Source organism: Ischnura elegans, chromosome 5 (genome assembly GCF_921293095.1).
Source record: "Ischnura elegans chromosome 5, ioIscEleg1.1, whole genome shotgun sequence".
NCBI lineage: Eukaryota > Metazoa > Arthropoda > Insecta > Odonata > Coenagrionidae > Ischnura > Ischnura elegans.
Window position 1 is genome coordinate 7007267 of NC_060250.1, and position 24294 is coordinate 7031560.

At 39.8% G+C, this 24294-nt stretch overlaps 1 protein-coding gene across 1 annotated transcript in view; it reads right to left on the reverse strand.

The window, feature by feature from the left end:
• The window catches only part of LOC124159607 (Ca(2+)/calmodulin-responsive adenylate cyclase-like), a 398052-nt gene that overhangs the window by 177088 nt on the left and 196670 nt on the right, over positions 1–24294 (reverse strand). The window contains exon 5 of the mRNA XM_046535531.1: positions 21953–22071. Within this exon, the coding sequence (XP_046391487.1) occupies positions 21953–22071 (119 nt within the window). The remainder of the gene's footprint in view (positions 1–21952; positions 22072–24294) is intronic.

The following is a 24294-nucleotide window of genomic DNA, read 5'->3' on the forward strand; positions in this document are numbered from 1 at the left end:
TTCCTTAAACTAAAGGTTATTTTATATGATACATTTATGCATGCTTTTAAGAAGTTGTAGATAATTCTCTAGGATAAGTATGCGTGATAAGGCCAGAATACAATGAGATGACTATGCATGATTTTGTATACGATTTACTCTGATTACAATTTCACTTGTTAAATTTACTACTATGAGTATGCCAGATTTAAGGTAAATTTACTATGACCACTATTTGATGATGCTGTACGTACTATATTGCAAAGCTGTATTTCCTTGGTGTATGGGAAATAATAAAATCATCTAAATAATTCCATAAGAAAGAACGAAAGAACCCAGGATTTATTCATCGAATCCTGGGAAATTTCAAGCATGAAAAGTGGAATGGGCTCCACAGCTGCGAAGTATTTCATCTTCTGAAGCGGAATACGCTGAGAAAGCAACGAGTGCCCTGAACACTGTAGGGTTAAAACATATGAAACATTAAAAGCGTAGGGTAGATACCTGGTCACGATTAATAAAAATCATAAAACACTATACGCATCGCATGAATAAAATCTTGGAAAATGAAAGCTAATATTTTTTCCGTAACCTAAATGGTATTTTGAACCATTTTTACTTTTTTCCGGTCCTAAATACAATATGCCTTGTTCACTACACTTTTAAAATCGAAATATAACAAATAAATGTTTAAAATAATGACTAAAAATCCATACTTGAACATTTATACGAGTGGCCTGGCATCATATCGATTGTATTCGGTAAAAAGAACAGATTAAGACCTAAGGAATGACTTTTTCCATTAAATGAAGGCATCGGCATTGAAAATACAATTACTTCAAGATAAATTTTACCTGAGTACGTTCCTTCTACACTCACCTGAGACTTTTAACTACGAATTTTGATCGCCATACTTCGAGCGTGGCAGATAAAAGAACGTAATTATCCCAAGCGCATTTAGCATTAACGAAGAGGAACAAACAAACGAAGGCGCCGCTCTGACAAATGCACACAAAGCAAATTCTAAAAAGAGAAATGTTGGGCTCCTTTGCCTCGAAATGAGTGAAGTGGAAGATTAGCAAAATAGAGAGCCTCTTTCCATTGAATACAGAGAATGAAGACCAGCCGAGAACAACTCATACACCCAGTTCTACGCAGCACAAACGAAGCGCGTTTGTGATTCCAACGCTTCGTGGAAAACACCAAAACAGCGTTAGAATGCTTTTGAAGGAGGATATCCTAGAGTACGCTACCCCTATTGATGTAAATAAAAATAGGCACACAACGCGAGAAAATGAAGAGGAATGTAAAGTAGATGTGGAGTAAAATAAATAATGGGAATAAGAAGAAATGAATGAAGAGTAAAATATAAGTAATGTTGAAGAACCGTTGAATAAAATGAAATCGTAAGGAAAAAGATTAATTATGCAAAGAATAGATGTCATTTAATATTGTATAATCACTCCTTTTTATTTATAAAGTTCGTGCAAGGAAGGAAAGAGTATACAATGCACTAAAGCGCAAATCGCAGTCAGAGGGGATAAAATTAAGTTTCATAAGACATGACGTTAATAAATAATTGTAGTAAGATGGCTTGCGGCTGAGCTTTAAGCCACCGAGTGCGTCCACCGGGTTGCGGGTGGTGGGTCAACCTCTAGATATAGAGGTTAGCTGCGATATAAGCAAGTTTACTTGTCGAATAAGCAGTCGTGGACAAAAAGCGGCGGTAATCCGAGGTGGTATGGGTCTATCCCTGCGTGAGATAGGCCATCTAAATGATACACTAAACCTGTGAAGAAACCGTGACTTGGCGATGAGAGGCCGCCAACAATTATGCCTCACATCACCCGGAGGAGAGGGCAGCAGCTCTTCTTCATATGAGTAAAGGTGGAGATCACGATGGTCAGTACAGCGACACTCATTGCACTTCAGGCGTGGTAACATTTACTTTAACGGCTGTAGTACTGCGATGTGGAAGGCAAGGGGAAACCACCACATTATTATCCCGAGGAGGCGCAGCTACTCCAACTTTAAATTGTCTGACATGATGGAATTCTCTCAGGTAAAAAATTCCGGAGGTAAACTAGTCCCCCATTCGGATCTCCGGGCGGGGACTACCCGAGAGGGTACATCGGTCAATTGTGATAAAGTTATGAGGATAGGTACATGGAACGTGAGATCACTCAGGACTTGCGGCAAGCTAGAAAACCTTAAAGTGGAAATGGAAAGATTGAATATCGACGTGCTAGGAATCAGCGAAATGAAATGGCCTGAGGAGGGAGACTTTTGGAGTGGAAGCTATAGGATTATACACACAAAATCCCTGAACGGTAATGCTGGGGTTGGGATAATGCTCAGAAAGAGCGCCGGAATGCGTGTGAAAAGCTTCCTACAGTACAATGAAAGGATATTTATGGTGAAGATAGAGACTAAGCCGGTAGATACCGCAGTGGTACAGGTCTACATGCCTACGACAGACTACGAGGATGAAGAAGTTGAAGACGTCTACGATAATATAAAGGAAGTAATCAAAAAGGTAAGGGGTGAAGAAAACCTAATTGTTTTAGGTGATTGGAACGCTGTCGCCGGCGAAGGCCAGGATGGAAGAATAACCGGAAAATATGGATTAGGAAATAGAAATGAAAGAAGAGAAAGGCTGTTAGAGTTCTGCACAAAACACAAATTAATGGTTGCCAACACTCTATTTAAGAATCACATGCGAAGAAGATACACATGGAAAATGCCAGGAGACAAAAGGAGATTTCAACTTGATTATATTTTAGTGAAGCAGAGGTTTAGAAACCAGATAAAGGACTGTAAAAGCTACCCGGGGGCAGATATCGACAGTGATCATAATCTAATGATGATGAAATGCCATCTGAAATTCAAGAAATTGAAGAAATCAGCAAAGAACACCTGGCAATTAGAGAAACTTAAGGAGCCAAAAAATCAACAGGTCTTTCAAGAATTAATGAAGCGCAAGATAGGACTAGATCAGTCTGAAAACTCAGTTGAGAATAACTGGACTACCATAAAAAGTGGATTTCAGGAGGCCGCTAGAGAAGTTCTAGGGATAAGAAAATGTGTTAAGAAAAAGCCATGGATCACGGATGAAATCTGAGACCTCATTGAAGAACGGAGAAAGTATAAGAATACGAATACTGAGGAAGGACAGGCTTGCTACAAGAGAATAAGGAACGAGATTTGCCGCCAAGCGAGGAAAGCCAGAGAAGCTTGGATGAGGAACATATGTGAGGACGTACAAAATAACCTCGTAAAAGGGAAAGTGGAAGCGGCCTATAGAATAGTGAGGAACCATTTCAAGGAACGAAACACAAAATGTAATAGCATAAGGGACAGGAATGGAAACATTCTAATTGAGAACGAAGACAAAGCCGAGAGATGGAAGGAATACCTGGAGGAATTATACAACGGGAGCAAACTTAGCTCAAAAGTTCTCGAAGAGGAAAGTGAAGTTGAAAAGGATGACATTGGAGCAAGCATCTTAAGATCGGAATTTGACGCTGCAGTGAGAGAGACCTGCGAAAGAATAAGGCCCCAGGAATAGATGAAATTCCAGCAGAGTTAATAAAAAATGCAGGAGAAAAGGTCTTAACTCAACTGTATAAAACTATCTGCGATATGTACTCAACAGGAGATTTACCTAGTGACTTCGAGAAGAACATCATCATTCCCATACCCAAAAAGAAGAGAGCTGAGAAGTGCGAAGAATTTAGGACCATAAGCCTGACGACACATGTGTCGAAGATTCTGACTAGAATCATTTACAGGAGAATAGAACGAAGAGCAGAAGAATTCCTGCATGAGGACCAATTTGGATTTAGGAAAAGCAGGGGCACAAGGGAAGCAATTTTGGCACTTAGGATGATCATAGAGAAGAGAATGGAGAAAAACAAACCAACCTTCATAGCATTTGTCGATTTAGAGAAGGCCTTTGATAATGTGGAATGGAATTCAATGCTTAGAATTTTGAAAGAAATCGGCGTACTCTACAATGATCGTAGAATTATTCATAGTTTGTATAAAAACCAAGTAGCTGTGATCAAATGTGGACCAAACGGTGCAGAAGCAAGAATAAGAAAAGGGGTGAGACAAGGTTGTGCGCTTTCCCCCTTAATTTTTAATGTTTACATAGAGAAAGCCATCAACGAAATCAAGCAGAAAGCTTCGGGTGTCAATATCCACGGAGAAAAAATTAGTATGCTGCGATTTGCTGACGACATAGCAGTCATAGCCGAGACAGAGAAGGATTTGAAGAAGACGTTGACAAACATGGAAAGGACAATGGCCAGATATCAGCTGAAAATCAACAAAAAGAAGACTAAGATATTAGTTTTCAGTAAAAGAGAGGAGGATAAAACAAACATCAACCTAGGAAAGCATAAGCTTGAAGAGGTGAACGAGTTCTCTTACCTGGGAAGCCGAATTACCAGCGATGGACGGAGCAAGAAAGAAATACACAGTAGAATAGCTCAGGCGAAGAGGGCTTTCTACAAAAAGAAGAATCTTCTTACAGCTGAAAATACCAGCATAGAGGTAAGGAAACAATTCATCAGATGCTACATATGGAGTATGTTTCTCTATGGAAGCGAGGCTTGGACGTTGACAGCAGCAGAGAAGTCAAGAGTGGAAGCATTCGAAATGTGGTGCTACCGAAGAATGATGAAGATAAAATGGATTGACCGTGTGAGTAACCAGGAAGTGCTGAAGAGAGTGGGAGAAAAGAGAAGCCTCCTAAAAACACTAAGCAGAAGAAGGGACAACTTACAACTTGTAGTTGGCCACATTTTGAGGCAAGATGGTCTGATGAAGACAATCGTTGAAGGACAAGTGGAAGGGAAAAAGGGCAAGGGACGGCCCCGAATGAGTTATATCGGACAGGTTATAAAGGATGTAAAAGAGAATAAATATGTAGCTATGAAGACATTAGCGGATAGGAGAGAGAAATGGAGAGCTGCGTCAAACCAATCTTAGGATTGTTGACTGATGATGATGATGAGGAAGATGGATAGGTAACTTAGAAAAAAGTATCATAGTTAGAGAAACGGATATTAACTCAATAAATATCAACTGCAAATATGAGAATACTATGAATTAGTCGCAATTAAATAACTCGAGGACCAGCCGTTTACCGCTAACGGAAAACCTGATTTTTAAACGAAAACGACCACAAACTCTATATATATTTGAAGTAATAGAAGGCCATATTACAATTTATTTCGCGGCACGTATCTTCCTTCCCGCGTCTTCCAGACAATTTATCATGTGGGGGACGCGTCCCGTTTCTCTCTTTTTTTCTATTCTCGTCTCAAGGAGTGAACCCAGGCAACGTCCGTAATAGAAGCAATAAATCCTCGCCAAAGTGTTTGTTCCTTCGTCGTAGGGAGAGAGAGCCACGTGGCAGGAATTGCTCCCTTTCTCTTGAAACCGCATTTATTTTTTACGAAATTCCATTTCAGCCCCGGGAGATCGCTAATCATAACTTATTATCGCGTCTGTTTTCCCCTCGCTGCGCCGAAAACGTTTATTTCTGCTATTTTATTAAATCTCACATTCTAAAAATGAAAGTTCCGATAAAGGTTAGTCATTTAAATGGATGTCGATTGTTTGTAATGACACTACATCCTTTCTTAGACCGGGAATACGCATTTCCATGCCTAAATGTCTTTTTCCAGAGAAGCCCATTTGTTCGCAAGGAATTCACTGAACAGTAATTGACCATTATCATATTATATTTCTATTTTTAAGCTGCCCAATTACCCCTTATTTGTTCCATCCTTATTTTGGACTCGGGGACATTCAAAATGCATTTCAAATGAATAATTACTCTCTTAATGTGGGGGGTGCGACGTATTTGAATCTGATAATGCTTCCTCGTCCTCCCTTCTGAACAGATCGCCCTGATGTAAAAGCGTAACTTTGCTAAAAGGAGGAGTTAAGTCACATACCACGGCGAGAATACGTTTACCCGCGACACCGAACATAAAAAAGAGCGGAGACTTTGAAGTTCGCGTGGAGGAAAAAGCGGGCTTTACACGGACACGTTTATACATTATGAATAGATACGGGAGGAAAGAGACTTCTAGCACGCGTAGACAAACGTGTTTTTATTTTTCTTGAACGAGCTTCCCTCAAAGACAACGGGGCGAGGAAACAGAATGAGGACGCGAAAAATAAAACGGAACGGCGGCGTGAAGACAACGTATAAGAACTTGTGTTAGGGGAGACATAAAACGGGAGAAGAGAGAGTGAGGCAGAGGATGGTATGTATAGAGGACAAGGTTGAATGAAGCGCAAAGTCGAGGAAAATGATTTAAGAAAAGGGGTACTCCACATCTTCTCAATTTTTAATTGAAGGATCTGCCCTTCCCAACGTACTCTACCCTATGAGCCAATGTGAGACCCATCAGCTAAGGAGAGAAGCTGACTGATGCAGATTTTTACACATGGGTAACAAGGAACGAATGTTACGACTCATTACAGAGGCGTACCTAATGATGCGGGTAAGTAAAACACAAATAAGGATGGATGGTAGATAGTAATCCCAAAAGGTGTAAAAATAACTGCCGTGAGGAGAGTAATTTGAATTTTGATTGATAAATTAACTATTTCCAACATTAACAGTAGATGTCATCGTCGATATTTCAAATACAGCATAATACGAAATAAAACCAGCATAAAAACAAATGAATCGGAGAAAAATTACGCGGATATATGAATAACCTCAATAATTAGAGATAAAATAGGCCTCAAAGGAATGTAAAACTGCATGAAATTAGGAAAGCCAACCACCAAAAGTAGTTTTTTTTAAAGATAAATTCAATCGCTAAATATTATATCAGGTCCATATGAGAAATGCCCTGATAAGCGCGACCGCCTTTCGTCACCTAGGCTACGCTCTGAACTGGGGCCAAATAACTGCTTCGAGTTGCTGATTGCAGTCCGTTTATTACTGCACATAAGTGAAGGACACCCCGAAATGAGGATCTATGCCAGCCACGACCACCTGTGAAACTTATAAATTGGGACTATCATGTTCTTATGCCATGGGTTTGACGAATAATATTCGTATGAGAGAAGGATGACACATTTAATTCCATAAACGATAACCAATTCATGCGTCTAAGGTCGATGTTATGCAATAGAATTTCAGCAACTGAGACGATTTTGTTCACAATGTTACTCATACTAACGGAATTTCAATGTCATTACCACCGACTTTCATTACCCATATTCTCATAGTAAATGCTTCTTTTTGTAGAATGTCCGATCATGACCGATCAAAATCCTATTATTTTTATATTTATACGTTGAAGAGTTTGCCAATAAAATTCTCTTAAATACTACATTTCAGAAGATACCCGATTTTTTTACTACACTAGCTATACTTTTTCTTGCTTTGTCTATCGGTATGAACACAGCTTCCAATTCGGCAACGAAGCTCTTCAAACTACTCACGGAAGAATCTACCTCATTAAAAAAAAACTCACTAACTGCCAGTTCCAACGAAGATAAAACTTAACCCTTAGACTACCATTTTTTTCTCCTTAACTTCCAACCTTTTTATTTGTTCCTCTCTCTTTATAAGTGTTTCAAGAGGCTATATATTCATTTTCATGCATGTCAGGTTACGTATTTTCAGCAGGGGGGGTGAGGGACATATATGTCCCACTGGTACTAATGGGTGGGACACATATGTCCCATTGGTACTTACGGATGGGACACAAATGTCCCATTGGTACCTACGGTTGGGACATGCATGTCCCATTGGTATATAAGGTAATTCAACTATTCATACCAATACAAGAGAATACATACGTGTTGAGAAAAACATTTATTTTGAAATCGGCATACGTGTAAGTACAAAGAAGCAAAATACACAAGAATAGAGACTGAGATTGAAAGTTTCATGAGGGTGATAATTGAAAATAGTAGATAATACAGAGTTGAATAAACAATTCTATTATTACAAACAAACAATACATCAGTTTGACAAAAAAATGTGATGAAGCAGACATCAAGTTTTTGAACCCTAGGTGTGATACGGCGTAAAAAAAAGTTTTACATAATGGTATATTTACACATACAGCAAATAATTTTGTTTTTTTTCCATTTTGTTCTGCGCGCACCTCGAACAGCGTCTCCTGGTGTTACTCTCAATACGCAGATGGTCACCCACATTTATTATGAGCTTAGCTGCTTTCGATGGTCTGCCTCTGCATCTTTTGCGTTTTACATGGCTTTTTTCTTTCCCAGTTGCCATCAAATTTTCGGCCAGTGGAACAACGAACTGTAGCAGTTTTACATTTTTCTTTGTTATTTCCTTGTGTAAAATCCATGCATTCACCACTGCTAGCATTAGTAGTTTGTGAAATACCTTTTTCCACCACTTCTTTGACCGCCTGTCGAAGTCATACACAGTCCATTTCATCTAATGGCTCACTAACCGAAATCAATGGCTAACCTTTTGGTCGGAGAGATCTACTCCTCCCATGTATCTATTGTAGAAACAAATAGCGGATGGACATTCTACCACCAACTTTGTACCATCTTTTTGTTTGCGATTAGCAGTTTGCACTGTAGTATCGTGGAAGTTGCTAAGAACAGTTACTTCTTTGCTGTCCTGCCACCTTGTTGCTATTGTCCCATGCTGATTCACAACAAATTCATGCTCTCCCCTTTTCAATTTTCCTTGGAACTTCGGCATGTGTTTTCTTGAACTGATAGCGGAACCCACTGATGGAAATTTCATGGTATTTATCAATTGTACCCTTGTGAAAAATCTGCCAAAATTATTGTGACATCTGGTTTTCTTTTCGTCTTACATAGAGGTAGAACAACTCTCTCTCCGAGAGTGATCAATGCAGAGTAGTTTTGTCCGGATTCTTTCCCAGAGTAAATATTCAAATCATATGCGTACCCAGTTACTGCATCGCAGCGCTCCCAAATTTTTATCCCTCTTTTTATTGGTTTCATGGGAAGGTATTGTTGAGAGAGGATCTGCCTTTGAACTTTGTCATGAACTCGTCAATGCTCTGGAACGGACTTTCTTCCCTTGCCTTAGGAAATGTATGTTTACGGCAAGAAACTACCTCGTCAATATAATATGTTTTTGAAGAACCCATAGGTTGTTCGGGATCATTGAAATAGAGCTTTGATACTAACAATTGGAATCAATTTCGTGCCATTGATTTTTTGATGGCTTCATTTCCCATAGAAATGTTGTGGGACCAATAATCTGAAATATTTGGTACTTTATTGTAGCTCATTACGAGCATAGAACCAAGGAGCAACATAATTTCCCCAGGATCAGTGTCGCGGATGATATTATGTTTTCCCTTTTTCCGCAATATATCCAAACGCTTATTCGCACATTGACTGATGAATACAAATAAGCTGTGAGGAAATAATTGGAGAAAACATTCCATTTCATCTAATGGCTCACTAACCGAAATCAATGGCATTGTAGGTCGATCAGGTATGCACCAATGTCTCGGAAGGAATTGTATCTTTGGAGTAGTCCACAAAATCTCACTCGGAATGTCACTTGTAGATAAGAGGGTAGAATTATTGCTTTCCTCTGTACTTAAATTGTCTTGGATGTCGTCAGACTTTTCATTGCTGTCTTCCAGAGAGCTCTCATCAGTATATTCACTCCCCTCAATATTTTCAAAATCAACCCTGTATTCTTCGTCCGATGTATCATCAGATGACGCGTCTTTGTTTGATGATTCGCCCACCGACATTTCGTCGTCAGATTCATCCAATATCTGGAGTAATTCTTCTTCATTGCATTTTCTCTTGTAGCTCATTTCTTGTGACTAAAATGAAAATGAATATGTAAAGGCTGTTATGGAAGCAATTATGTGCAAGGACACCAAATTACATTTTGACGTATTTACTCACCTGGTATCAATCTACTCCAGAGGTTACACAGCAGTAGTTGTAAATCACTGTAATCCTAAAATAGCTTCAAAGTTATGAAAGAAAGAGCCTCATCTAAAAGTGCTCGTCTCAGTGGTCAATATCACATGAAGACAAGCACAAGACTGTTATTTATCAATGTACAGAACCTAAATATTTACCATGTGGTAAAATTTTATGACGTCATGGCAGCAACGGTAAATCAGAGAAATTATATCAAAACATCAGCACTCACAAATGCAGATGTGAAAAGATAAATCATTGCGCAAAATGAGGAGTGGTAATATTGTGCAAAAACAAGGATCCTCAAGAAACATGGACACATACTTATCATTGTAGAATTACTAGCCAAGCCCAAATTTCCTCTGCTATAAAAACAGAGGTGACAATGTAAACCTTATTGAACTTGTCAAAGTACTGTCCTCTGTTGGCAAAATAAGAACTAAAAGTCGATTAGTCCCTCCTGTACCGATGGGACAACATCGTAGGTGTTTATAATAGGCCTACATCCCAAAGGTTGTTTTGCAAATCTACCTGGGACATATGTGTCCCGTTGGTAGTCTAAGGGTTAAAAAAAATAATGTTGAAAATGAAAGGAAAATATAATTAAGTCAAGTCAGAGAATGGGAAATGAGGTAGATGGTACGATTGACGAGGTCTAATAGAGAGGTTCGGTTGCTTTGGAGCAACCCTTACCTTTTGTCTTCTCCGATTGATGCGGTCTCTAGAGAGCAGACGGAAAAGGATCCGCGCTCGTTAAGAAAAGCCATCGGATGGCCTCGCGAGGACGATAGGGGTCGTTCCCCGATCAATCCCCTCCTATTGCACCGCACGGAGAGATCATTTGACGGAGATCACGGCGTTTGGGGAAAGTGAAGGCCAATATTTGAATGGAATTAAAACACCACTAACGGATAAGAGGAGCGACTGGAGATGGGATTAAAAAGAATAACCCATTTCTGCATGTCCCACTCTTCTCTCCCCAGCATTCAAGTTTACAAACGCACACGGTAAATTAAAGCACATTCTATTCCCCACCTTCATTATTATTATTAGTTTAAGACCTGAAATGGGTTTTTGAGCGTTTTATTATGATTTTAATGTTTGCCAAAATATTGAGACTTGGATTATTAAAATCGTTTTTTCTCGGTTAAATTGTCGTCGAGCTACGAATCACGGCTTATTTTAGAGCTAAGACATTAAGCAAAACATTTAATATGTAAAAAAATGATCAAATGCCCATTTCTATTATTTTTATATTTCATTGTTGAAAAAATCATTAGTAAATTTTTCTCATATACTGCAGGCTAGAATAGACTAATATTTTTTTACAATTTAGGCAAATTTAGCTTATTGTTTAAAATAAACAAAATATATTGGCTAATTTTAAATGGATTTTCAATAAATATTTAAATATTTTTGCTTTTCTTTCACGTTGCGCCCTTGCTCCCCCATTAAATACCTTTAAACTCAGTTCTCAATTCGTAGCAGACAATTAACGCTCTTGCATATATATCCCAAGTGATGGACACGACCCAGAGGATGACATATCAGCGCAAATAATCGAGTTCAACTGGATGAAGTCTCAGGGAGGAGAGAACGCCAACGAAGTCGCGTCGACAAAAGAGATAGAACGACAGGACACTCATTCGAAAGGAAAAGGGAATTGACTCGGTACTTCCTTCCGATTGGTTTTCAACCTTAAAGACGCTCAAACCTATTAAGACCCTTGAAGAGCGGAACGGCGATGGCTGTCGACGAACTCGATATCAGTCGAAGAATCGATCCATCGATCCTCGTGCTTTCTCTCTTCTGCTTTCCCTGGAACTTTTCCTCGAAGGGCGGAAATGGAAGGATTTCCAACGAGGAAGAAGAAAGGGAAAGGAGAGAAATGGAGGAGCAGAGGAGGATGCCAAAGGAGAGAGGGAAGAAGATGCGCTGGCGATTATTTATTTGCGGCGTCTTTCTAGAGCGCAGGGCGGAGCGAATTCCTTCCCCGTGCACGTGTGAGTCGCCGTTTTCATTCGGGCGCTAACTGAAGCAAAATATGGTGGACCCTCTGAAGGAAGCAGAAAAAGAGCTGGAGGAGGTATTTGCACGATGAGATTGGGGAAGACAGGAGAAAGCAAAGACTAAATGGTCCCATGACGCACAAAGAAAGTAAAACCTTCCCGTTCAATCTCCTGGTATACTGGTTAGCCGAGCATATCGACACGAGCTCTGTTTATGAAGAAAGGCTTACCCCATCAACGTACTTTTTGACTCCAGTAACAACAGTATTGAATTACGCGAAGACCTTTTACTATTTCAAGTTACTTTCACTAAAGATATTGGTAATAAAATTGTACAATTACGCAGAAAAATGAATGATAAAACTAATTTTATTGTCAACATTTAAATACATTAAGTTTCTTTACTGATCCAAATTTATCAATTTTTAAAACAATAGATATTAACCGTAGCTACAAGGCGTAAATATTCGTAGGAAACATACATAAATAAGCGACTCTACTTTTACCTAAATCGACTATAAACGGTTAACTACTGCTCCACTTGTTAAGCCATATTAAAATATTAAACCGAAAAGCCACATTGAAGTCTTTGATACATTTTGAAATACGGCTTCCTTTCGCTAGTACGATATACATCTCGCAATGAATAAATGGATACGGAAAACAGAAATTGGGAGCCATAAACTAAACATCTATTTAGGACAATCCAATCTACTTAGGACACGCATAAAGCCCCCGCAGCTGTTTATTTCGTGTGAACCGCACATTTGATAGATATAAATGATTTTTTACTTAGATAAATGGGATCACAAGTTGAGAGCGAGTAATTTATGAAAGAACGCATCTCTACTTCTCGAGCGGTCTTTTTGGGCGACATATTAATCGCTTAAAACTTGCCCAAGCACCTTGGAAATTTCTGCGTTAGAAAGCCCTGGTAAAAATTTCCTTGCTTATCGAATTTGAAAATTTTACCTCAGTTATTCCTCAAATGTAAATTTTTCATCTTAGAGAAACAGGAAAATGTTGACAAATTTCTGCTTCATTAACCCATGAAATTTGAAAATGTTAGCGTAAGTTTTGGATGAGTGATACGTAAGCCACCATAAAAAGACAAAATTCGCCAGCGGGCACATTGTAAAGAATGCTTCCTTTTCAAACCTAGAGACTAAAATTTTATATGAATAACAAGGATTAATAAACTAGTGCTACTGAACATAGCCGTCGGATGCAGAACACAGCACACCAGTAGACGGACAAGTATCACAAAAAATAACACGCCCAGGAACCAGATTGTTATCGAAGTAAGCATGATATATTTTCGTTTCAAAGACCAGCATAGAAATTGCAGATCACTCATATCCAAGCAACGGCATTTGCGTCGTGAATTAAAATTATTAATTCACCAGAAAATATTTCTATTAAAGTTGTCGGTTGCTCAGACAACATAATAATCTTCAGGAACTGGTCACAGGATTGTAGCCGCCTAAATGCCGAGCACATTTTTGGCTTCCGACTCGGAAATCGTCATCACGGAATTGGGCATTGATAGGAGGCTACGGAGAAAGTAACCTGGCTGAAAACCCGACAGTACTTCCTGAAAATCATTCACACGGAATGCAAAAGTCATATTTCGCCATTGGTATTCGTTTATCGGCGGTTATTTTCATCAATCTCACTTGTGGTTGACTACTCATTATAGATCAGTCAAGAACGTGATAAGCACCTCGTAACAGCTCCTCAATTAACTTCAACCCCAAACTGAAACAGGTGATGTTTACCTCCTTAAAAATTATTCTGATTAGGGAGGTTCCATAGTGGCCAAAGGAAATACGACGAGAAGGTAAATATGCACTAGCATATAAACACGATTCCGGCGGCGCTTATTTATTTTTGAGCGGTTGACCTTCAGGAAGAAGCCCACGGCGCGTGTGAACTATTTTTGGGTCGAATGAAGAAGACGTCAACCCTTTATTTTTTATCGAGCAAAGCCCTTCATTCATTCATCCATTCATTCATTCAAAGGCCCAAAGGAGAGGAAAAGAGAGAGAGGCAAGCAGGCGCCTCACTGTAATTAATTACGGCGGCACCTTTTCCCGTTCATACGCCTTTATATGTCTCCTCCCGACATTCGTGCGAGGAGAGGCGAGTGACTACTGAGCGGAGCAAAAAACACACTCTCCGCGATGCTGGTTAAAAGGCCCATTACCCACACGCTAATGATCCCATCTCCGCGGCCCTCACTCCAAAACGCTCTAGAGATTATTAAACGCCCATCCCTCGGACTCATCATCGCCCGGCGACCCACAGTCGATCCTTCTAATGCCGAGAAATTGGACTGGGAACGTCGTCGCTGGCACACGTCACAATCGACGCTGATTTAAAGGCGCTTATCGTCAAATGGATCATTCCCAAACGATGAGTAGGGGGTGTCTGACAAGAAGAACGACTCCATTATGGCACATAATAATTAGCATTACCTCAGGTGAGCAAATATACTTGTTTGAAATTGAGGGAAATAGCGGCAGTCAACAATACCGATGATTGTAATATCGATCGTAATGATAAAATATAAGCAACATAAATGTTATTTCCACCCTTAATTTGTTACTCCACTACCGACCATGGCTTCGACACACTATTACATTTTGCTCACGACCTTGAAAGTAACATGAAGTGTCGAAATCATGGTCGGTAGTGGAGTTACAAATTACAGTGCAGAAATTGCCATTTGTTTCTTATACTTAATCGTGAATATATCGCATTTCCAGAACGTCAAGTCTGAAACGCTCATACGTTCGCAATGATGGTGACCATAATACTCGCAACGCTGAGTGTAGTAACTATAAAATGTGCTCTGAATCCGAGTGTAATCATGCAACACTATTCGGGGCAATGAAAAAAATTATGTAAGAGTTTTACACCCGCTCATTACAACTTAACTACCAATAAAGAACAACTACACTCAAAGTCATCTGATAAGAAAAGGTGACACATGGTCAGTCCTCTGCAACATGCACGAATAATGTCACGGACATTACTGCGAATAATTAGGACTAATAATTCATGCCATTTTCCCTCCCATGAAAATAAAGACTTCACGGTCCAAATTAACGAACATTACCTTCAGTGATTATTTCACTCATTATACACAATACACTCCCTCTCCAACTCTCCCTAAATAAATTAAATTTTCACGCGGTAACCTCAAATTAGAAAAACAAAACAGTGCCCTTCAACTGACACTTTACTGCGATTTAAAAAAATATATACATCCCACTGTCTCTTGATTCCCAAGTCCACCCATGTTTCCAACAGCACATACACCAGGAATACAGCGAGAGGTAAAATTAAGAGTATCTACAGTGAATGCTCGTATATTCTTATCATACTCAGGTTGAACAGCATAAAATAGGAAAGAAGTGACGCCACTAAGTTTTAAAATTGGCTAAAAACACAGAATGAACACCGATTTTAACGAAATTATTTATATTTCGCAGAATACATGATGCAATATCAAATGCATTGATATAAACACTTCCTTTAGCTGATAAAATTCTTTTCAAAAGCACAATAATGTAAGACATAGTGAGATTTATTTATGTACTTTATTCTCTTTCAACTTTATACACTATTTACCGTGTCGGAATGGGCGTCGGACGACGGTAGGCGTTTGTCTACGCAGAGCAAACATATTCAAGGCGGGAGCAAATGTATCAAGAGCAGATGGAAACAGAGACTTTTGAATGGAGACCGGATTCAGGCAGAGGATTTCAAATGATACAGGACTCGCAGAATTCAACACTCACACAAAACCACAATTTCAACTACCGCGACCCAGCGTCACAAAAGAGCGAAGGATACGAAGGTAGTGTCTGAGAAAATCCCGAACGGATCCTCAAAGATTATACTGTCGAGGCGAGTGGATGGGTATGAACTACAGTTTGATGAATAAAACTGATAACCATAACGACTTCTCCACTGAAACCACGATCATCTGTTCTTTTATTTTTTTAACGAAATTTACAACTAGAGGTGTGTGAAAGGGCCGAGCTTGTTCATCCGCGGACGTTCTTACAAAAATCCGGTGAGTTAGTTTACACATAAGGAACACTACTGCAACCCTTCGAGAACAGTAAATTGCGATACTGTACAGATAATTTCTCCATTACGTGACGCACTTTAATTCGTACCCGTAATTTATGTAGAAAGTAATGATATGTTTTGAAATAATTTTCCATAATTTTTGGTGAAGCAGTTTTTTGCGTTATTAAAAATACAAAACCAGCGGTAGTACAATTTAAATATTAATCAGGCTAACCAGTGACTGCTTCAAGCATAAAAAAAAAATGTTAAGAGGAAATGATGAGCTGACAGAGGGTGTGGAGGGGGCGAATATTGAGTGGGGGGGGGGGGGGATGCGGTTGGGGTGAAGAATGTTTGGTTTGTTTAGGTGAATGAATGCTTCGAAGAGGGAAGATAACGTCGCTCATTGGTGAAACGAAGACCTCACCTCATGCAATCCGGCCAGGTGGATAATATTCGTCAAGTTTATGTGCTGTGCTGCATGAACACTATCTTAATGGATAAAGTACGAGTGGAAATAATTTTGACATCAACGACCTTCAAAATGATATCCACATGGAAACCGAGATGAGAAAATAATAAATGGAAATTCCAAAAGTATATGAGAATTCTCTAAGCCCGATCGACATTGTAACGTTTTTTTTTCGAGAATGGTTTCGACAGAAGGACCGCTCGGAAATGTGGCATCAGAGTGGGACGGGACGAGAGAATTTTCGCTCCCTCTTCCGTGGTTCTCCAAGTTAAGCCGCAAACGTTAAAGGAAGGAGAGTAAGAACTTTGTAAACTTCCGCATGCTGTTCATCATGACCTGCTGTTGTAACATGAGGACTAGCTTCGACTAAGTCACACCAGATACCATCTTATTAGTAGCATAGTAAATTAAAAATGACAAGCAATTTTCCGCAAATTACGTCACATTTTAGGAAGTATTTGCGGAAAATTGTCAGCTACTTTCAATATTATATATGTAAGAAATCCACTAGTTTAAGCCTCAAACAACTCCCAACACATTAATTTCGAATAGTGAACAGAGTAAAATAGGTTCAAATAGGCTTTGGAAGTTACGCCGGCGAGTGTTCAACGAGAGCAACCCTTATAGGCCATGGCTTTCCAGCTACGGGAGGGAAGAAGGAGGAAAGAGCAAGAGGATAGTGGAGAATTAGGGAGGGTTGGGTTGGCTGGGCAAAACTTGCTCGATACAAACTCTCTCTCGCTCGTATCACGAGACAACAATGGGCCCACATTCACCCTCTCTCTCTCTCTCCGTTTCACCCATTATCTCCAAATATTCCTCCTCTCTTTCATCTTTTCCTCCCTCTCTTCTCCATTGCGGTGGAACATGAAATATGCACTATCCATTTCCCGAGGAAAATGCGACGATTCAACTCTTTCCCCACCCACCCCTGAGCGCTGGTTTGTAGGTTCGCCCAAGTCGGTGGGCCCATAAATTAATTAGCGCCCTTCTCAAAATAAGCCCTCTGGCTGCGAAGAATATGGAGAGAGGGAGAGAGAGTTTGAAATGGATGGATAGAGTGTGTGCAAGTGGGATGGAGGATGGAGGATTTAGGTGGGGTGGGGCGGAGGGGAAGAGGGATGGATGCATGCGCACAAGATTGAATGGACGTCAAGGGCGGAGGAAGGGCCCAGATCCACTTCGAAGGGCGGAGAAATTGAGAGGGAAAAGATGAATTTACAATAGCTACTTTTTCAGGTAAATGGAGAGCTGCGACAAACCAATCTTTAAAATCGCTGGCGATGATAATGATAACGGCAAGTTTACACGGTAAGAATTTTACTTTCGGCCGTTATTGATATTATTCGTATAATCTACGGGTTCCGATACCACACTGACGTGATGTAAACAACTGTGAAACCGAACGGCATCACAATTCTTCTAGCGAAAAATCGCCTATCTTTCCCTTAAATTTCGTGGAAAAAGCTAAAAGCAATAGTTGCTGCTTAACATAAAAGATGCCTCCACTCTTCCGCAAGCGCCTCGCAGGAATTATCAGGTGGTCAGCAATATACACTCGGCATTGACTAGCAGAGGGCTGCATGTATAAAAATATCGAGATCGATCAAAGGTTATTATAAAGATAGATTAGTTATGAATATCCACCACATTTATATCTCGAGTTAAGGCAGCGATGTAGTCGAAGAAGGTACGGACAATAATCTAACCCTTACCATCTTCACTAGAGTAATGCGTTACACGGTTAATCGATCGATCCATTATCTTGGTAATAGTGTTTAATGTCAATAATGACTATGTGCCATGCTTCAAATGGCGATTTTTAAGAAGCAATTCTGAAAAAAACTTGATAAATCGCCCGCAGTTACCAAGCCTCAGAGTCCCGCGTGGCGTAGCTCAGACTTGATGCGCGATCGAAAAATCGCTCTCATTTCCGTGGTCGCAAACTTTTTTCCAAGATTTCTTCGCAATATTCTTAAAAAATGTCTACTTCACACTGTGATGTAAATTTCCCGATTACCATATTTCGTAAACGAAAGATAATGTCTACTTTATTTGAAATTTCACGCGAAAAATGGGTACGCCATTTTGTGTTGTAAAACTATGTAAATGTGAACCAAAATCTTCAAAAATCATGAACAATATAGCCAAAGCATCTTTTCAAAGGAATATTGTGTTTTTTATTCCATAAAAATCATACAACTGCAACACCACCTGCTTAAGTTCAAAGATTTTCGGAGAAAAGCGAGTTCGCGCGAGTTTTTGAAAATTGGTCATGTTTGAGCTGCTGTATCTCAACAACGGATCAACATTATGAAAAATGGCATACAAATCCATAATCAACCATCATTTGTGAGTATTTGTGCCAAGTTTCAGGTCCCTAGCTCAAAAAAAGCCATTTTGGACTTTTGTCCGGCTTTTTCCGATTTCGGACCACTGTGCGACGTGGAGAACATCATTTTATAACCTCACTTATTTCCATATCCGACACAAGGGATAAGTTAGACAGATATTTTACTTACAATTAGTGAATAGGTACAGGAGTTTTTTTCCTCCAAAAGTAAAGAACTTAAATAAGTGATAGACGGGTATCAAATACCTTTCGCAACGCGCACATGATCTATTTATGGTAGGCATAAAACGTCACAAACTCATTGAGGCGCAAATTGCGGATAAATGCTTGGATGCAGATCAAGCGAGATTTAAGGGTTTTCTATCTCCTCTTAATCATAGCACTCTTTTGCAGTCACTTTCGCTAAGTACAACCGGATTTCCTCAGCGTACATCAACTTGCTCTATTTTTTCCTTACAAGCGATTGGCGTCCCAACCACCCCCGCAACACGCCTCTTGAAGTGGCTCGCGGGGTGATATATGCAGCTGTAGATGTGGACTGACCAACCGACCAACTGTAAGAAAGCGGAATCCAGCGTATTTCATTTGTACATCACACCAAACGATTAATTCCAAACGGTATTAGAATGTTCCTACTTCAAACACTGTGCTAGAACGAGGCTCAGAAAATAACGGGAATTTTAATTTTTGAAAATAAAATTATTTATTCATCTACATTAACGTTGTCACCTTCAAATAATCCCCATTACATAATACACACTTGTGCCAGTGATGCTTCTAATCCTCAAAAAAGACTTCTCAAACTCGACCCTAGGGATGACCTTTTGCTCTGTCATCAATTTCTTTTAATGTCATCTATGTTCGTAAAACGACGGTTCTATAAGGTTCTCTTTGTTTTTGGAAATAGGAATAAGTCACACTGAGCCATGTCTGGCGATTACGGAAGCTGGGGCATCGTTACAGTATTGTTTTTGGCCAAAAATTCACAAAAAACCAATAAAGACTGAGCCAAAAGTCGCCGAGCCCATAATAACACGTCTAATCTTATCGGCTGCCGAAGCAAACAAAGAATACAGATGAAAATTTGATCAATATTCAATCATACTTCAGGAAGATGTTTACCAACATAATAAAAATGTTTACAGCGGGAAACTTCAAATCTGTGAAATGTAAAAATCCCCGTTGTATAGAGAGAAATCCCCTCGCAGTTGGCATAGCACTCGGCGGCGAATGTCAACTCCCGCGTCTGTTGAAGAAAACGCGCTCAAGTGGCGGAGAGCGCTCTCCTCACGAGTGGTAACTTTCTCAAACTCCATCCAATGAATTTTCGAGTACATATCTCCTCAAGGAACGTCCGCATCGTGAAATAGCGGGATGCATGCGCAGTGCGTGCGTCTCAAGGCAAATGAGAGAAATGTGTCGGTCGACAAAAGAAGGGCGGATGTCGGTTAAAAATTTAACGTCGAGACGACGACACACGCGAAGCTGTTGGGTTCCGATCTGAAAACGAGAGCTCTATTGCGGCAGGCCTTTACATGAGAGATGACGTACACTCCCATGAATACAGGCAGTGGACTTTATCTTGAAGTTCTCCTTTTTTTTCGTATTACTACATTAGGACAATAAAATAAGTCAATGGAGGTCAGCAGCAGACTAAGTGATGTGAATTTGAGTTTCATTACGAAATTAATATTGGTAATACTACAACCATACTGAATACAAAATTGATCGGGGTTTTGGAAATTTCAGTGCTATTTTCAAGGTTCATTATCACCTATAAAATGGTATTAGATTAGTGGAGCATTACGAGCGTTCGTTTATTCATGAATGTCAAATCCTTACACATATTTAAGCAAAAATCCATGATGTAGGGTTAGTAAAATATCTCAAAATAATAGAAGAAATGTAAAAAATTAAACACGCTGGATTCCGCTTCCTTAAAGTAACACGTGGACGTTGAGGTGATTATTTGGCAATACATAAAAGTAATCTTCGATTAAAATTATTTTTTAAGGATTAATATCCTAGGATTTATGTAATAACGTTTGAATGAAAACTTGAAAGTGCAGTGTTCTAAAAGTGACACTCTTGTATCACTCTCAACGAATTCAGGCCCAAGTTAACCCACGGGTGGCAGATTTATCCACATTTGCACGAGGCACGCTCGGGTAGGCAGGAAAATACAGCGAGGCCACCGCCGTCACCATGAATACCTTATCTGCGCGTCCCATCATCCCATTTCGCGGCGGAAGGAAATACCACGGGACGAACATCACAGCTGGGTAAGTAAAAGGGCTGCGACCCACCCACAATACATAGTGTCACGGAGGAGGGGGAGTAATTCAGGAGAAGGCAGCGACATGGGGGATGAAGCACTGAGCCATATTCAGGTAATATTTCGAGAAGTCATGTAACACACCCAGAGAATTACTATAGTATAACTGAACCTTCCACTTATAAAAGTGCGTGATTAAGCATAACAATTCTTGAAAATAAAGATGTCCCTTTTAAAAGTTAAAAGCCAGGGCGAGGAAACGTGGAATTGGACTGGAATTACATTTGCGCTTATTAAAATCAAACTACGATAGCAACATTTTTGAAAACCATAGCTCATTCAAATTTTCTGAGAGTTAAATAAATAATTCTCAGGTTCACCACCCGGTGTGGTTTTGAGTAATTGGTCCCAACGTTTCGACGACTGAGTCTGCCATCATCTTCAGGGGTAGAATCCGGACAACTAAAATTCTACCTTCCTAAGTACTACTTTAAGTTCCTATCTAATTGTAAGTAATAATAAATGAATCAGAAAGACAAAAGAAAATAGATATTTCCTATCGAATACACTTTAGTAAAAACTTTTATCGAGATTTAAGAGTTCCATACCTGAGCAAATTTCTTTCGCTGCTATTACGAACTATTATTATTCTTTAAAATTCCAATACCTGCCATAGACTCAAGAAATGGAAAATAACCCAGAAAGAAGTTCACTGGTGCTAAATTGAGGCTAGGGTTTTTCACGGGTGGAAAAACATAGGGCCGCAGTTGAATATAAGTTCACCATAGCAGTCGCGAGTCAATAGAATCAGTTGAAGAGAATCAATGCCTTACCTGACGTTCTCGTGCTTCTGGATGTAGATCTTGTGAAACTGTCCTTCCACTGGAGAGATGATGTCCGCCTTCATTTCCATGGCAACATGTTGAGGCAACACGGAGAGAAGAAGCCGCTCCTGCGAAACATTAAAATAATAACTGTTATTAGATGATGATCGATAATAGCAAATGGCAGTCAGATTGAAGACGTCAAATATCATATATGTAGTGGGGTTGCTTAAACATATAAAAAATCGCAACGCATAGCATTCGCCATACGGAGGGAAAAAATTAATTCAGTCGAGAAAAAAAACGTCCCCATTCATCCATTGCTTTGTTATTTGGGAATAAGAGATCGCAAAAGATGCCGCCCACTTTCCATGAGTTAGTGACGTCATTAGGATTCCGATTCGTTCACTCACTCAAGCATAGTCTGTCATTGAGGTAATAATCGCAAACAGGTTAGTAAACAACAAAGAACCACGCGAGTCCGATGCGCGAGGCCACTTGACCTCGTGACATCATCAAATAATCTCCGAAAGGGTTAATGCCGTCGAATTTTAGGAGTGAATTTATACAAGCCACAAAAAAATGATGTGAATTTCTTCTAGTTGGTTAAGTATCCGCTTTTATGGACACAAAGAAGAGCAAGAATTAATCATTGGAGGCATTACACCGACTACGTTACTTCAATATCTAATTCCAACTACCAGTAAGACCTATTCCCTCTAATGTTATCCATAAATCTTATTCTCTTCATTCCTCACCCTCGTTTACCCAACATTCTTCCCTCTGATAACACTGTTTTCAACATCCCCTCCCCGCTAAGTACTCGCTCTATCCATATCTTCTGCCTCCTCCGAATCTCATCTAAAAGCTGCCTCTTCTCACCCACCATGTCCAGCACTTCGTCGTTCCTCCTCCTCTTCGCCCACTTCGCCTTCTTCATTCTCCTTCGTGCCCACTTATCAAACGCCCAAACAGTCTTTCCTCATCCCCCTTCCTCACCGTAAAACGCCATTTTCAACATCAGCCTCTCCACTAGCCTTTTCTTTGCTCTTTTATTTCACAGAGATCGTCATCGTCCCCCTTCATTGGCCAATGACACACCCTCCCCGATATGCTTACTGCTCCGTCAGTTTAATCTCCAAATATTGCCTTTCGATAATCGTATTTTAAGATTTTCAAGGTGTACAAGATTGCATGCATTTAACTTTTGGTCTGAACTCACTCTCCGCGCTTTCTAGGTTTACGGAACATCATAATTTTTGGTTTTCAACACAAAAAGACACAGATAAGGATGAGGGAGACTATAGGAATCAAAATGAGACGATCCGATTGAAGCCGTTTCCTCAACTCTTTCAACTCCAGCCGTTCCCTCCCCCTTTACTCTCCCATCTATCATTCCCAAATTCGCTTTCATCGCAAGGGAGAGAGAGGGAGAGAGAGTGTGCTGCGGCTGCCATTCGGAGAAATGAACCTGGCCGTCGAGAGAGCGTCATGTGTCTCGTCAGTCGGCGCATCTTTCAGATAACGAGATGCTGCAGGCGGGAGCTGGTCTCGCTGACGACGGATAACGCGGATATTTATTCCTCATGGGGTCGACGAGGGATATGCCACATTTGCTTTACACGAATGCCACGAGCTGATTCAGGGGTAAAATCAGGGTCAGGCGTGTAAGGGGTATATAGTATGAGTATCACTCATTTGCTTCAAGATTATCTCTTCATCTCTTTCGAATTGAAGCAAATGAGGAGGATCAAAATTCACCAACATTAATTATAACATCCATGATTAACTTTGTGGTATTCCATTGTAAGTTTTCTTGAGCAGAACTGGGAACTTTTCTAATTCCATTATTACTTAAACTACTTCTTTTTTACAGAGCGCGACCCGGGTTTCGATGAATTATCATCATCTTCAGGCGCTAATTAATCAATTAAACATTAATTAATTTGCGCCTAATTAATTAATTTAATAATTTGCGCCTGAGGATGATGATAATTCATCGAAACCCGGGTCGCGCTCTGTAAAAAAGAAGTGGTGTAAGTAATAGAGTAATATAGAAGAAAACTTAAATATGAAGATCGTTTCCCTGCCGGAAATAATGATTTCCTCTCCCCAAAAATGAGGAAAACAAATAAATGCTTCAGTTGCTGACAGCAAGTACATTAAAAATTACAAGAAATTTCCCACAAATATTTAAATTATCCTTTCATGTTCATTTTGAATTATCTTCGGGGTTAGGGCAGAGTAGATGGGATGTTTCGAGTAGAAGTCAACTGGAAATAAATTGCCGAACGCAGCCTGAATTAGTACAATTAATTATGCGCGAAGGCACAGCCGCGGCGTCATGCTCT